A 17,695-nucleotide genomic window follows, 5' to 3' on the forward strand; every position below is an offset into this window, starting at 1 on the left:
ACGATAAATCAGAATGTTACAGGTTTTGCATTTGCTAAATGTTATTTATTTATTTATTTATTTATTTATTTATTTATTTGGGTTTTACGGCGCACCGACACAGTATAGGTTATATGGCGCCAAACAGGACTACAAATTTTGGTTCCACATCACATTTACATCGAAATAAAAACATGAGGTATGGAGTCAAAATGCTAAATGTTATAATTAGTGGAACTTTTAAACCGGCAAAACAAGAATGTTTCACTTTGGGTTTCGTTTGAACATGTTTTATTAATTTTAAAAACGAAACTTTGAGTGTTTTGAGTATTCTAAATAAAATGCATTTTGAGACGCCCCTTTGATAGCACGTATCCCATGTTCACAGTCAGACTTCACGTAAACCGACAATGTCTTTTAACCTACCAGACCATCGTAGCATCTTAGATACCTGTACTACGGTATTCATTTCGTATAATGTCATATCATGCCCTTGAAATGCTAATCCCAAACCCATTATTTTTACATTTTTATTAATGAGAAAGATGGCGTCGATCCAGGGCGTTAAAAGTTTACCTGTTTAAGCAAACCTGGTAGGTTAGAAAGAAAAACTCTGAAGTACAACATTGTTCTTTCTCTATACAAAAGCTTAATATCTTGTGTTGGATGTACTTTCACGAAGACCTCTGTTTTCTTATTACATTCATAGTACCACATCCTTATCCACAAAATACTGAATATTACAGGTGTCCATGAGTATTATATCAATCTAGGAATAGGTCTTTTTATCTTCCCACCATCAATTTCTTAAAAATCCACCCCTTCCTCATTTCTTCATAAAGTGTGAAAGTAGCAATATGCTTTCCTTTAATACATATGAAACAAGATGCATTCAGTAATTGCAAAAGGAACAGAAATTACTTGGTTACTGTACACAAAAATTCTACTATTCTTGGTCAATGTGACCTTGACTTCTGACCTACTGACCTCAAAATCAATAGGGGTCATCTGCTGGTCATGATCAACCTCCCTATTAAGTTTTGTGATCATAGGCCCAAGTGTTCTCAAGTTATCGTCCTGAAACTGTTTAACTGTACCGGATCACTTTGACCTTGGCCATTTGCTGATCATGACCAACATTTTTATTAACTTTCATGGTCCTAGAACCAAGCATTCTTGAGTTATCATCCGGAAACCGTTTAACTGTTCGGAGTCACTGTGACCTTGACCTTTGACTTACCGACCTCAAAATCAATAGGGATCATTTGCTGGTCATGACCAACCTCCTATCAACTTTCATTATCCTAGGCCTAAGCGTTCTTGAGTTATCATCCGGAAACCAATTGGTCTACATACCTACCGACAGACAGACCGACAGACAGACCGACAGACCGACTGACATCTGTAAAACAATATACCGCTCCTTCTTCGAAGGGGGGCATAATAACAATTCAGTCTCTTGTCATTTCAATAGGCACTTCACAGTAAAGGTATTATAAACCATTCAAAGATGAAAATTGAATGTATAAGTGTCATGACAGTCAATGTTTCTGTGCCATTGATGCATACACTGTATTGATAAATAGCGAGATAGCAATCGCCTTTTCTAGAAGCATAGCATATATTAAGAACGAGTTTCTGAAGTACATCATCAAAGATAACTCTCTAATGATTTGTAAGTGAAAATAAACATACAAATTTATATAGAATTATCCTGATAGTGGTATATCACTTGTTCATGTCTAATAGATATTTAATTGGAATGATGTTTTAACATAAAATAAGCAGAAGCTATTTACCGGTATTGAATATTTATATTTTTTAATATAATGATTTAATCAAGGTAATTTGTGAAGTTGCCTTTTATGCTTCCAAATGATCTATCAGATCTTCTAAGTTAGTAAAATTTTGAAGACTTGCTTCAGTATGCTTAAAGGACGGGAATCTGTCATAGGCTAATATCACTTAGGGGTCGACGATATCACATATTCGGAACCTGTCATACATAATTTGATTCAAATGCTATGTGCTTCGGTTGTTATATAGACATGAATGTAATATAAGGGTCAGTAAAAAGAACATATGGTAATCTTTTTCTTTTTTAGATCTTCCTTTATTAATCTAAGGCATGTGTTTTCTTACTTATGCTCACTAGTATTTTATTGTTTATGTTACAAAAAGACATATGAATAAAGTTTAAGAACAGTACAGTTATATTCACAATTGTATACGATGACGAGTTATTTCTAAATCTCAACGTGCTTTCAAAAAAGTAATAGAATAACGAACAAAATATCAGAAGATCTTGCTACAAAACTTCAGTCATGAAATAAATAGCAGTTAGTTTAAAAATAAAAATCTAAAAATATAGACGAGGTTTTCATTCCATCTTCACAATGTGTTAAGAGTCATGCCGGCACAAAATAAATCATATGGCACCTTTCAAGCTTTGAAAATGGAGGAAGACCCTAGAAGCCCCTCCGGGACTTTTTCAGATATGAGCGAGCACCTTGGTAGAACCTTGGTAGAACCACCGACCCTCCGTAAGCCAGCTGAATTGCTCCCTCACATATACACACCAAACTCGACTTCAAACGCACATCAGTGAGGTGCAGGTGATTCAGAATCGGTGAGCTTAACCAGTCGGCTTTAGAGACCCTGAGGATAAAGTACGGCGTTAAAAAGGATTCGAAGAGAAAAGAAAGAACACCAAGATGAGACTAAATATGATTGCACGTTTTATTCAATTGTTTTATTCTTGCATCCGTGTACCTCAGCCAATAAATAGCTCTTGATTTTCATTGCATTTCTGAGCACAGTAATTAATTTCTGACTGGAAATACGGGCCAGTGATTTTGAAAACTAGAAGTATCAATTTTACCGCGGATGATATTTTTAAACAAGTAAATGTAAAGAGCTTAAATTGATAGTTCTGTGGCGAAGTTTTCTTAATACACAAGGAATAGTACGAATTTAAATGATCAGTTGTCAAGAAGGTCAGGCGGTGGTGGTGCTGGACGTGGTACAAAGACTTCAGGTTCACCTACTGGTAATGTCGAATTGCAAGGGGGAGAAGCCGGCAATACAAGGGTCGCACAATCTATAGACAGTATTTAATACAGCACCAAAACATTTGTCCATAAAGTGAATAATTTGATGTAATTTGGTAAAAAGTTTATTTGCGACTGCGAGTAAGTCTAAACCGGTTCTTGTTTGTACAAGCCGGACGAACCAATCAATAAAAGGTACCATCAACGTTTGTACAAGCCAGACGAAGCAATCGATTAATAGTACCATCAATGTTTGTACACGCCGAAAGAACCAATAAATAAAGAATACCATCAATACGACCATAATGATAATCTTATATATAAGCCACTTGTTGTCCACAGTCCTGAAATAGAAGAAAAGAGAGAACAAAGGTTAAATAAATGTTAAGCTATAACATGTTCAGTCAATAATTTTTCCACCATGTAAAACTTAAAGACACCTGTAATTTCTATCAATTTGTTAATTTCCATATATAAAATGTCATGGTCTGAGAGCAATAATTTCTGCGTTCGTTATGATAATATTGATGTACATACAGGACCATCATATATCTAAATTATAAGTTTCTATTATGCCCTCAAATAAGTTAAATGTCTGACCGGCTCAAAGATGTAGTTCAGACAAAAATATGCAAAACCTGTCACATCCTTGATAAATCTATCAAGACTTCAAAGCGAACAACTGCAATGTTTACAAACCAATATGCGAAAAATAAAAAAAAATAGAAACTCTAAAAGTCGCTCATCAGGACAAAAATGTTGCAGACTTGGATTGTTATGTCTGTTCACAGAAAGCTGTATCAAAATGCTAAAAACGCTACTTAATGTATTATAAATAAATAAATGTTTATGACATTTTTAGAAAATTGTATCGAAAATGAAGTTATAAACAAAAGCCATGACTAGAAGTTGAAATGCAGATAAACTGTGCGAAATTGTTAATTTTCATGGAATACTAATTTTCGTAGATTTTGTGGTTGCGTCAGTCAGCGAAATACATTCCCAAAGGAGAGATAAATCTCCCATTCATTTTATTTCTGAAATGTGAAATCCCCGAACTTGCAATCCATTGAAATAGTCATTTTGGTCAAATCAGCGGAAGTTTATGTCAACGAAATTAATTAATATAAACTTTAAAAAACACATATTCATGTGTAAATTTTCTCGAGCTATCATGAAGTTAGGAACGTTTCACATGTGTATGTTACCAACACTGGTCGCCGGAAGAAGCTTACATCATATGTACACTATTTATTGCTTTGAACTGCAAACCAAACTATGCACGATAGTTTAAAAATACCATGCATCTAATGAATTTAGTACAAAAGAGTGTATTGATCCTACTTACAAGACACGCCACGATTCCTAATATCTCTTCTATAAGAAACCCACATTAGTGAAACTATCCAGATTACAATATTACATTGTACAATATCATTATGAATAAATATACATTACATATAAGTAATGTAGAACTTTCTCACCTGTTAGAAGCAATTTCAAAGTCAGTAATGAATTCTTCTATATCTACTGAAGTACGTTTTTGAAGAATACCTGTCGAAAAGAATGGAGATTAAGAAACAAAATAAAATAAATAAAAAAGAAAATTTTTATAAGAGAGAGAGAGAGAGAGAGAGAGAGAGAGAGAGCGAGAGAGACTTTTAACTTAAAGTTATAACCTGCAACATGCCCTTGACTGATCACATGCTTATTAATTTGTGAAAAATTCTACTACTTCTTTTGACTTTTGATCTAAATTGAATATATTTTACATAAAATAATACTGTATAAAGTCTTCATATAAGTATTGTAATTTAAATTTTGTTTTCAAAATATTTATAAAGTAACAAGTGTTCCGTTAGTACATTTGTAACGTGTACTTATTTTAGCAAGGATACGTTAAGACTGGTGAAGATCTATATAATATTACAGGGTTTTTTTCGGCCGTTTTTATAGCCGTTATTCGGCTAAAGTCCCAATGCCAAAAAGTATGTATTTTTCCCAAAATGAGTGCAAAAATTCCCAATCTATATTCTGAAAAAAATTTCATCAAAACTGCACAAAAATTGACCAAATTATGGACAATTTTGTGATGGAAGTATGTTAAAGAGGTTGTACAGTGTGAAACAAGCATGAAAAGTGTATGAGAAAGTGCTTAAACACATCCTTACTATATCCTATGGCACTAAATATTTCCCAATTTAGAACATTTACGCGTCAAAATTCCCAATTTTTGGGGTATAGGCTATGTTCCCAAATTAGCTAGAAAAAAACCTGTTAAATATTACAAAGGTTTCCTGAAATGGTGATCATAAAATAATGAAAAAAATATCCAGTTGACTATGACACATGTTAAACAGAGCATTACAAATTACCTTTGCGTTGCATCTTTTGACGCTTGCGCCTCTTGTAACTCTTTATTCTCTTCTTCGAGCTCATCTGAATGGTAAAAGAATACTTGGATGAAATCTAGGCAGACTGTAACACGTTGTGGTGGACCTTTTAACATATGTCAAGCTTCCGAGAAAACAAAGGAAGATTTCTTTCAAACTAAAGTACTTTTACTATATGGTATTGTGATATTTTTATGTACTAACAACAGTGTTAGAGTACAAAAACAGTAGTTGATATAATTTATCAAAGTTGAATTAAAAATTAGCGGTTACTGCATTTTTCTATGACGCTACGGAAGATCAAACTCGAAGTGCTGGCCATGATTTCTTACCGGCTTTTATAAACATTGGGATCTGAAATCCAGCAATCAAAACAATAAAATCCAAAAATCCACCAAGACCCACAAATCAAATGATAGAAGGATTTCGGAGACCGAAATCGCGAATTTTAGCGGGGCAAAAACTGAAATGCAGCACGAAAAATAAATAAGAAAATGATTGATAGATTGCATAGCAATGGTGGTTGATGGATTTCTGGTGTTTAACAATTATAAATTACAAATAGATACAGATCATGAATTGTTCTTAGGTAGAAACTGCGATTATAAATGCAAATCCTGTAAGAAAACTTTGAAGTAGACGGATTTCACATATTTCCACCAGTGAAACTTTTGGTAAGAATGGAATCTGAAAAGACTGATAAATTTCAGTCAAAATGGTATTTTTTCGCAATGTTATAGTAGTTTTCATGTATAAAATGTTGAGCTCTTATCAGTTCACACCAGTTTGGCAAGTTCATCAAGGTAAGTGAATCTATCATTTGTAAAGATCAGTTCACGACACAGGATTTCACATTGTCACCAAGATTTCCATTGTAGGTAGGTCTTAACTCAATTATTCTTCAAATGTTCATGTATATATATATATATGGTAAAACAGAAACTTGAAAAAAATATAACAGACCCTTACATGACCCGTAATAACAATTGATATGTTCCGTGTGATGACGTTTTCTCGGTGTGATTTTGTCATTTTCGGTTGATACAGTAAACATTGCTCGTACGGTTTACATTTATGACCGAAAATACTGACGAGAAAACAAAATCGCACCGAAAATACAGACGAGAAAACAAAATCGCACAGACGAGAAAACAAAATCGCACCGAACATACAGACGAGAAAACGAAAGCGCACCGAAGATATATACGAGAAAACGAAATCGCACCGAAAATACAGAAGAGAAAACGAAATCGCACCGAAGATACAGACGAGAAAACGAAATCGCATGGAAACTGCCGCTTGTAATTACGGTCCACTACCTTAAGTGAACTGTTAGCTGTTTTTAACTTGAATTTTAAATCAATATAGGATACAAAGTAACATTTCTTATTTTCTTGTTTTTGATTGTGTTATAATTTTCAAATAAAGCAGATGTTGCCACATTGATAGCGCCTTTAATTCCAAACACAATTATCAATAACTGTATAAAGAAACCATTAGACAAACACATTTATATCGGTAGTTTAAAAAACGGAAAACTCATGTAGCAAAAAAAAGAAACTAAACTTTTCTCCTAAAATCATTATGCGAAATTGTCTGTAACAAACATGAATTGACGGAGATTCAGAGGACAGAACATTCACCGTGGACTAGATATATAGAAATATCTTTTATCTACCGTAAGATGGGAGCCATGCAATAAATACATAATAGTGATATGTAACCATTATTTAAACAGATAGTGAGCTCGTACGAGTATGCGCGAACCAAAATACAACTCATGTAGTTTATTTACAGATACATGTTCATGTAAATGAAAACATATTAATAATGGAATAAAAGTGTTGAAAGTAATAATGCTGATTGACAAACTGCTGAGATCAAAGCTTCTTGAAACTTTCAAGTTTCTTAAAAGAATATCTAGAACTAAAACGTATGTTTTTGTTATTAAATTCGAAACAAATTAAGTACACATGCACACACACACACACACACACACACACACAGAGACACACACACACACATACATACAGTAAATCTGAAAATGCGGTGTTGATGAATTCTGCCAATTTTGCTTACCATACAGCCCTTATTTCTGCGTTATATGCTTTAAAGATATAGCTGTCACAGGAGTGGCCACAGAAGTAAACCAATGTCAAAGTCGAATCTCAAAATCAAGAGGGGTCATATGCTGATCATGGTCAACCTCCCTATTGAAGTTGTCGTCCTGAAACGGTTTAACTGCTCCGGGTCACTGTGACTATAACCTTTGACCTACTGACATCAGAATCATTAGGTGTGATCTTCTGGTTATGACAAACCTTCTTATGACCTTGCCCTTTGTCCTGCTAACCTCAATGTCAAAATTGACCTGTATTTTATGATGTAACACCTGTGCACCTAGCCAAAATTAGCTAAATCTGCCGAGCCTTTCAAGAGATATTGTCTGGAAACCATGAAAACCAGTGGACCGACCGACCGACAGACCGACCAACAAGCTCACTCCTATATATCCCCTCAAACTTCGTTTGTAGGGTATAATAAATATATATTTAAATCAACAGGGTCAAAGTGACATCATTTACACGAATATATCTTACAGAATTGATGAAAATATTTTTTTCTGATTATAATTTGTGTATATTTCAAATTATCTAATATTTCTCATACTGATACACACAATAAGGAATAGGAATAGGAATTTCTATTACTATTAACCAGTAGGAACACCATTCTAACATCACAAATACATGAAGCTTGAAAGCGAAGAATGCCATTTTTGAGACACCTTACAAATCATGCACTATAATGAGAAAACGAGCATGTCATTTTTTTCCATATTTCATATTGTCAACAAAGTCCTTTATTCATCGCTGACCATATACCGATACGGAAAATATAGCTCTACAAATTATCAATGTTATACGTATTTATTACATGGATGATACACGTGTTAGTATGTAACATAAAAATGTACCTTATTTGTTTTCTAACTATTAGTCCTACTTGTCATGAATGTTTTTAATCATTATAAATTTGATATTACATGTATTTGATTTGCTAGTCAGCTAGGAAGTTAAATCCTCAAATCGATAGATAACACTCGTTAATGCATACAAAACTGCAGTTAGCTTACATTATATCAAAATATAAAGGTTATCTATCTCATGCCATATCACTAAAAGATCATCATAAACGACCGATAAAGAGCTGCTGGCTGATAAATTTAATGTTTATCATTGTGCTCATTTATTTATCTGTATCAAAAAGAAAGGACAGTTTATGATTTAAGTCAGAACTTGTTGTCGATCATTTCGCTCTTTAATTGTTAATGAACGAAAAAAGTATGGTTGGTTCTGTAATAATCACATGTCAAAGAGAAATAAATCATGACTAAACTGAATTACTAGTATCCGGTCAGGATGCTGAGGGATGATATTTAACATGAAATCAGCATGGAAGCATATTTTTCCCTTTATGGGTTAGAAAGGATATCATATCGTTTGATGAGCAATTCTCGGACGAAGAACATGTTCGCAGAGAACATCCAGTGTCAGTAGGCTTAGGACATGCCTTTAGATCAATGAAAACGGAACAAAAGTTCAATTGAGAGTGAGAACAATATAGAAATGGCGCGTTGATGAAAGAGGTTAGTAGTTTTCATAATTGGACGATAATACCAATGAATACTAACAAATGCCTTTTTTTATTTAAAAGTAACGGTTATTTTTTGTTAATGTAATATTCTTGTTATTTAGGGGAGAGACACCGAGAACACAAGTTCCGACAGTTATCAGATAATAAAAGGAACAGTTCGCCCAAGACCTCGGTTTTTAATGTAATACAAAGAACAATCTGAACAAGCAGAAATTTGTTTTGGTCTGATGAAAACCTTGCGATGTACATTTTAAAGTTAAATTAAGAGAAATAGCACCTGCTGAATACAATGCTAGATAGCAAATTCTGCATTGCATTTTGTATTGGAACCTAATTTGTTGTTTTCAATCATTTTCATTTCTTAAAAAAATGATCTAATTTCTAAATCTACCATGAGGTTGTCTGTTGTGATAAAATCATTCTTTACAAATAGTTGAAAGGCACATGTGAATTGGTACTATGTAAACGGACTTTCATTTTAATGTCATGATAAAATAGTTGCAAATGATAAGTTTATAAATAGCATGAACATATGGTACTTTATTATATTAATTTATGTGTTCATTTCTTATTATCCACCAAAAATAATGTGATATTGAACACAGATCACTTGCATAATTCACCTGCTAAACACTTAGCTCGGATCTGGTTTTGCAATAAATCATAGTATGCTACGTTTGTTTTAACATATGTTTATCAAATATAGTATATCAGTTATAAAAATGAGTAAATAAAACTTAAAACTGTAACATGTATTTCTTTAACGGGCTTTAAAAAGAGCATTAAATCTTCAACCTTTTATCACAACTATCAGCATTGATATTTAATCACGTGAATGCACATCAATTATTCCGAGGCATCCGAAAACATGGGTAAGTTCTGTAACGGTTCCACATGCAAATAATTTCCAAGGTTGTTCATTGAGAATTTAGTAATGTCACCCTACCCAACCCTTTAATGAAAATTAAACGCGCTTCATACTGTTTCTCAGATTTTATTTTTACTATAAAGGACGCCATGATACATTTTAGGTCTCCTTACAGAGTGAATTATACATTTGATTATTGTTATTATCATTTTGTACTGCTAATATAAAAATCCATTTTATGAGCCAAAAATAAAAATGCACAGAATATGAAATAATTTTGTAAATTCAAATAAGATGTGTCAGAATGTACCATATTTATTCCGATGCATTTCCTGGGTGAGGCGGTAGAGTAAATAATGAGATGACCATCTTCCTCATTCATTTCATTGGCTGTTTAATGTTACGGTCTTCAGAATAGTTTCGATATAGCTCCAAGTCGTCTGGTTTAAAGATATGCCAGTATTTATAGCTTCTAGTTTCACACGTTGTGCATGGTCCATCATGGATCTACTTTGGAAGTTATCCAGTTCGTTTTCTACGATGTATTTAGATTTAGTCCCCTTCTAAAGATCTTGTTACGTCTAATCGTGTATCAGCTGCCATTTTGAACACACACTCCTAGTATCTAATCGCAAGAGCTGTTTGGAAACTTCCTTGTTACTGGATTTCACAGCGTTTGTATTCTATTATTTCATCCTGTATTTTATAAGAATCCCTTGCTCTAGTAAGGCAACAACACAAAAAGGCTTTCGTTAGCACATTTAAAACAGAATATATCAAAGAGGTTGAAAGAGAGAGAGAGATATCATTTTCAACACAACATATAAAAGTACATTTGTACTTCTTGCTGTCTTAATTTTATTTTGATATCCTGATACGGAAATAGATATGTGGAATGAATTACAACCGTTGTCTCTTTGACAAATGATAAGCCTGACTGGTGATCTTACTATATTCAAACCCAAAACTGTTCTTAAACCTAGACAGGCGGGCTTGCAGATCTGAGGTCCAGACAAACAAACTGGCATGGCTAGATTTGTGGGTTGGAATACCATATTTGAAGTAAGCAACTCTATGTTTAATGCTTGTATAAAAGTGTTACATTTCCATTAAGCCGTTTTAGGTAAATTTCTGACGGTTTATTTCGTACAAATCACGAAATTGCGAGATAGGTATATATCATTTTATGGCAATTGTAACATGACTTTTTTTAGATTAAAATATAGAACTCAGATTAACCTCTCTCATGTTGTATTGCAAACGTATACACGCTCTATTACACTGACTATTGGTAACAAAGCAAATGCCAATCTATAAATATACATGTATGAGATTCAAGATTTCAAGATTCAAGATAATTTATTTAGGCAAAAACATACAATATGTTCATTGCCGAACATGGAATATAACATTGTAATATGACGGTACAAAAGTGAATATATGAGGAAAGTATGAACATAATGAATAACAGGGTGTAAGTTACATACAATAAATGTATAACAAAATACTATGAAGATGCATGTAGTCATGTAGTCGTAAAATTAAAAACTTTATACAATTATGAAACATTTTCTCTTTTACAGATTGCTCTCTCTCTCTCTCTCTCTCTCTCTCTCTCATATATATGTTACCGGCATTTTCTAAATTTAGGCATTTTGTATAATGCCTGAAACTTTTAGGCATTTTGTAAAATGACTGCGAGTTTTAGTCATTTTACAAAATAACTGAATTTTCAAGGCATTTTGCAGAATGCCTGAAAATATTTGTAGGCATTTTGTAAATTACCTAATTGAGATAAAATAGAAATAACACAGTTTATTAAACAAAAGTGTTTATTTACACACATTTCTCGACCTTTGGATACTGCTTTTAAAGAGTCACTTATTTTTACATGACAAATTAGGATGACACCTGCTGTTACAAAGCTGTCCTGACTTCCGACATAAGGCAATATCTTAAATTGGCCATTGATTTTCTAGGCATTATACAAAATACCTTAATATTTTTAGGCAATTTACATAATGACCAACAACTTTAGTCATTTTGTAAAATGCCTTAAATTTTAGACATTATACAAAATACCTAAATTTAGAAAATGCCTGTAACATATATATATATATATATATATATATATATATATATATATATATATATATATATATATATATATATAATAGAAAATATTAAAAGTTACTCCTGGACAAGTATATAATAAATAAAAAAGAAAAACATCCAATGGGTTTCCTCTATCTGTATACAGATAGAGGAAACCCATTGGATGTTTTTCTTTTCTATATATATATATATATATATATATATATATATATATATATATATATATATATATATATATATATATATATATATATATATATATATATATATATATATATTGCTAATTTATTTATAATACTTTAATAATAATGTGGTAAACAGCGATATCTTATATATCTGTAAAACGGACAAACTAGTAAAAAGTGAAATTCATGCTCAACTACATTCGTATTACAATGAGTACATATCCTATCCTGTCTTTCAATATTTCTGTATCTACCTTCTTCTATCAATAATTTGTGAGCTGAGCATTTAAATCTACTCAAAGTTTTTCGATAATTTACATTACTTACACAACATTCATATTTTTTCTATACCAAAATCATCTTATACAATGGAGAGATTACCTGCTAAATTGTAATACTATATTAATTCATTTTAGCTAAATTGAGATGAAACCTTTAAGAGGACTTGAGTTACTCGAGAGTCCATTTCGCCGAACAACTAGTACTAGTGTCATATGAGAAAGATTTCTTTTCATCAACTAAAAAAATCTTTGAAGTCTACATTTCGAAACATTTTCAACACAGGAATTTAATCAATCGTTTGAACATTCTTTGAAATAAAAATGTAAGAAATCAATTACATTTTTTCGCAATTACGCATGCTGATGTAAATAAAGCCAACTGTTACAACATAATCATGCAGTTTATGTATATTAAAAGATGATTCATTATACAGCTCACCCAGTATTTAATTTCCCATTGACTTTTTGTATCTATAAAGCATCTAAAATAAATAATGTTAAATGTATTGTATTGTAAAGAAAACTGCAGTATATAATAAATTACATTTATATTTCTTTGTGTATCTTTATTTATCATGAAACCTTTCTCCTATTATTGAAAAACACGTATTGTTCTATGCAACATATGCTTACAACTCTATTGTATGTTTTCTTTAGGGCGGCTTGTGACAGCTTGGAGTATATGCGCGTTTCGCAAGAACCCCACCCAGTCAGACGTGCGCTAATTAGATTTATATTGATGAAGTATTGACGTTCTGACTCAGTTTTCTTAGCCTATACAAGTAGTATTCACTGTTATACAATCATTCATTATATTCTTTCGGATTTTTATCATAAGGACATTTTAAAGGTACGACTTTTCTTCACCTAAACTTGCTTAATGTATTTATTTTAAATAACTTCATTGGGTCTTTACAGGAGTATTATTGTATGACATGTTGGCTGTGAAAAGTTTTAATTTAACAGGACGTACACGTATCACCACCAAAGTGACAGTAACTATATCACACTAATATGTATATGTTATTTTGAAAATTTATAGAGCAACAGGTTAGAAAAGTTACTTTCGGGTTAAAAAAAGTACTCGAATGTTGCAACAGAATAAATTGAATCATTATTTTTAAAATATTTGTTTTTCTAATTTTACCACCAGTTAGCTAACGTACTATATTTAAATGATCATTGGTATCTGAACTATTAGTCACCGTTTTCGCGAAATTGTATATTTTTAGATAATAACTTGTTCTAACGCGCCCATTATGACATACCCTTAATTCACGAAAAACCCAGGTAGATTTTGATCCTTCTTCATTGTAACAGTTTTCGCTGTTACGAGATTTTCAATATATATTCGACTGAAATGATTCATTAGAATTTTTATAATTCAGATAGTTTCGAATGCAGAAAAATCAAATATTTTGAATTATTTAATAAATTGAAAACATTTAAGGGTAGTGGAATTCTAGTAATTTCCATAACTATTATTTGAAAAGTTCGCTTCATTCTTTAAGTTAAACAGAAAAACGCAAGCAGATTCATTTACTAAATAGTGACAGTGACAGCATGATTTCATAACAATTCTTGAGATTGACCAAATAGTCTGGTGCATGTTTTAATAACAAATGTGTGCGTATTCTATGGAGAATTCTACTTTTATAACATAACTCAATTTATTTATCTATTTATTTACTTACTTATCTATTTATCACCATTTTACAAGAACTGAATTCTGACTTTATGAAAAATGGCCAAGTGATAAAAGGGATGACGTAATGTACATTAACGTTTCTATGTATCGTCTGTTTTCTTAAATATGAGCCGCGCCATGAGAATACCAACATAGTGCATTTGCGACCAGCATAGATCCAAACCAGCCTGCGCATCCGCGCAGTCTGGTCAGGATCCATGCTGTTAGCTAATAGTTTCTCTAATTACAATAGGCTTTGAAAGCGAACAACATGGATCCTGACCAGACTGCGCGGATGCGCAGGCTGGTCTGGATCCATGCTGGTCGCAAACGCACTATGTTGGTCTTCTCATGGTACGGCTCATATATGTTTAAAGAAAACATCTATTGGAAAATTGTTTTGTAAATTCTGAGAACGCAAATATAGCTTTTAAAAAAAGTTAGAAAGTGGCTGGCTTAGCTCTTGTTATGCGAGGACAGGGATTGAGCTCAAAGTGAAATGCCATTGAAAAAGGGTCTATGAACGTTTATAATTCCGCCTCGATAGCTCACTGGTAGAGCGTCCACTTCGAGTGCTCAAGGTCATGGGTTCAGTCCCTGGCTGCGTTATACCAAAGACGTAAGAATGGTACCAGAAATTCCCTTGCTTGGCGCTCAGCATTAAAAGGGAAACAGTTTTCCCCTGTCTAATATACTCATGGCGATGAATATCATCAGGAATGATGTGTCAAGAGTGATTTATCTAAATTAAAATAACTTGTTTCACAATGGACCTAAAAGAGTAGTATAAATCAAATCAAAATCAAGGCCAAAAAGGTGGAAAATGTTTTGTTCATTGCCGATGACCGCGGCCTTTTGGAGCAATATGGCTTTTGTAAGCCAGCTTTTCATACGATTTTGTCCTAAGTTGCTGGCTTGTCCTTTGTAATGAAGGAAAAAAGTTTGGAGCCAGGAATTGGAGATGTTCGTGGTTTTAGATAGTTTTTATAGTAAGATTCTATCGTAATACAGCATAACAAGTCGAGGAAAATAAATGTCAAAGCACAAGAAGAACAGAACGTCTTAGTCTAAACATATTGTAGTACCATTAAAAGTTTCCGCTAAGGACAGGTATATACTATATATGTTCCATTATGAAGGAATGGTTTATCTTAATTTTATACATGTACGATCCTTCCTCTTGTAACTACATCGTAAAAGCTGTAAATATATAGCATAAACTAGAATTTTATACAAAATATTACAGTCAAAATGCGTTTCCTTTGATAACGTTAATACAAAACTGTTGCATTCATATTCCCAAAGAAAAGGAACCTTCCAGAACTAAGAATACTCGATCATTGACAAAAGTCACGTCATCATACCAAACAAGTTTATTCTACTTTGCGGATAGTTGTTCAACTGGTCGTTCCAGAGATTTTATAACTGCTAAGGTATGCAACACTGTATAAGTTCAAGAATGTTGACAGAAAGAGAAAAAGAATTGAAATATATTATATAAATCGTGGTTTAGTATTTTCTCTTTTGGTAAGAAATACAATGTTGTATTTGGAATCAGTTTTATTTACATTAGCAGTTAGCATTACTAGAATACGAAGTCTTAATATATAAATATGGAACAATTAAAATAAGTTTTTAAAATGTGGTCTTTAAATGTATCAATAATAAATCCTTGAATAGAAAAGACTAAACTTTAAAGAACTCTAGTAATATATTGATAGCATAAAAAGTCGCATGTACTTCCGATATAATTAACTCCATGAGACAAAAATATGTTAAGTTAAAAGGATAAGCTTCAAAGAACTCCCGTTCTAAGGGAATAGTGCCACTTATAACCGAGAAAAATGTTGCAGATTCACGGAAGGAGTAATTCAATGGGATAGCAAAATCTTGTATTATTTCGAAAAAAAAAATACAAAGAATATCTCACACCATACGGTCGTATGGCCGGAAGCAGCTTTTTCCATCAATATATTAATGTCAACGTGTTACCCTATTACATTAAGCCAATGTTGTTCTGATGCATGAAAATCATTGAGCAAAAAAGACATATTGAACTTTCTTACTGTTGTTAATTCCTTTGAAGTGAAAAGGGTTTAAACTGGTTCGATATGGAATCCGCATATTGGAACCACTGTCAAACCAGCAGTTTTAAAAATCATTCACAGTATTAAAAGTATATTACATTGTCCATTATAAGATTATATTTTTTTCTGGTGTTCACGCATGTATAAACCCTGTCGAATAAAGTACATCATCATCTGATAGAAAATAACGTAACAATGAAAATAAGTATTCACATTTATATGGTTATTGCCGTTTTTCGAATATTAGTGATCCCGATGTCGGAACTGTCTCAAATTGGAAACAAAAATGATGTAAGGGGTTCATCGATGTATGAACGGGTCGGTAAATCCGATCAAATCGCTTGAATTGATAAATATTGGAATTATGTATGTAATCACATACTAAAACAAATTTAAGTTAAGCCTGACAGCTTCACAAATTAATCAAAGAACGTGTTTGCCGCATGTTATAAAATCTTTTATCTCTACAAAAAACTGTTTTTTTTTTATATTTTACATATATTTACTTTGACAGGGTAAGTCCATAGCCTATCAAAATATGAGTACGAAGGAGTCAGCAACCTTTTTCTTAACTTTCATGAAAAAATATGACTTATTTTCATTAAATTTAGATATCAGTATATAGACTAATGCATAACTGATTTCAATAATCATATAAAGTCCAAACTTCACATAATTTTAAATTTTAATTTCTGTGAAAATTTCTCGGATGTACTGAAAAATAAAACAAAACTGCACATTTTTATGATATTTTCTTTGTTTCAGTAGACAACTTCTTGTTTAATGTTTACGTAGCTTATGTCATATACAGCAGAACAAACCCATGATTTTTTCCGAGATGCTTAGATAAATGTATTGGATTTATATTAGACTAAATTTTACAAAACATAACTCATTTGAATATCAAATAAATAGAAATATTAAACTGCGCTTTTGTCTAACGCATCACAGAAATTTTTGGTAAATAAACGACATCTTTACCAACTATCTACCAGTCCAATACATGTTGCACAGTACTGTCAACTGCGACTGCAAACTTCAAATAATCTCAAATAGTTGTACTCCTTTAAAAAAAAAGAATGGAATTTGTAAAGAAATATAAATGAACAATTAATGAAAACAAAGTAAAACCTAGTCATGTGAAATTTTAGCACGGGAACATTATTGCAAATGAACCAAAACGAAGATTTATGACAGTTCTTTGAAAATGGTGAATTTTTAAAGACGTTGAACTGTCCGAAAGTGTGTCCCCTTTATGGAATCATTTTCAGCATAACAATAACTACAATCGTTTTATGGAGTAAATAAATATACACGTTTAAATATTGTTCAATGTTTATGTAAATAATTCTTTCTATGAGTTGGTGCTAGATTTTTTTCACTTTTTACAAAC

At 32.3% G+C, this 17,695-nt stretch overlaps 1 protein-coding gene and 1 long non-coding RNA gene across 3 annotated transcripts in view; one reads left to right on the plus strand and one right to left on the minus strand.

Moving 5' to 3' along the window:
* Nucleotides 1-2,694: 2,694 nt before the first annotated feature.
* Nucleotides 2,695-8,527, minus strand: LOC123561443 (uncharacterized). The gene is made up of 4 exons (XR_006688419.1): nt 8,400-8,527; nt 5,405-5,468; nt 4,514-4,583; nt 2,695-3,373 (listed from the first exon to the last, which is right to left on the minus strand). It is a non-coding gene; the product is annotated as an uncharacterized LOC123561443 (long non-coding RNA).
* Nucleotides 8,528-8,810: 283 nt separating this feature from the next.
* The window catches only part of LOC123561442 (EGF-like domain-containing protein 2), a 46,326-nt gene continuing 37,441 nt past the window's right edge, over nt 8,811-17,695 (plus strand). The window contains exon 1 of one of the 2 annotated variants that reach the window (XM_045353814.2): nt 8,811-9,071. In XM_045353814.2, the coding sequence (XP_045209749.2) occupies nt 9,063-9,071 (9 nt within the window). In that variant the 5' untranslated portion in view covers nt 8,811-9,062. Of the gene's footprint in view, nt 9,072-13,261; nt 13,379-17,695 lie in introns of those variants that run through there. The other variant, XM_045353813.2, reaches the window with a different exon arrangement.

This window comes from Mercenaria mercenaria, chromosome 10 (genome assembly GCF_021730395.1).
Source record: "Mercenaria mercenaria strain notata chromosome 10, MADL_Memer_1, whole genome shotgun sequence".
In the NCBI taxonomy this organism is placed as follows: domain Eukaryota; kingdom Metazoa; phylum Mollusca; class Bivalvia; order Venerida; family Veneridae; genus Mercenaria; species Mercenaria mercenaria.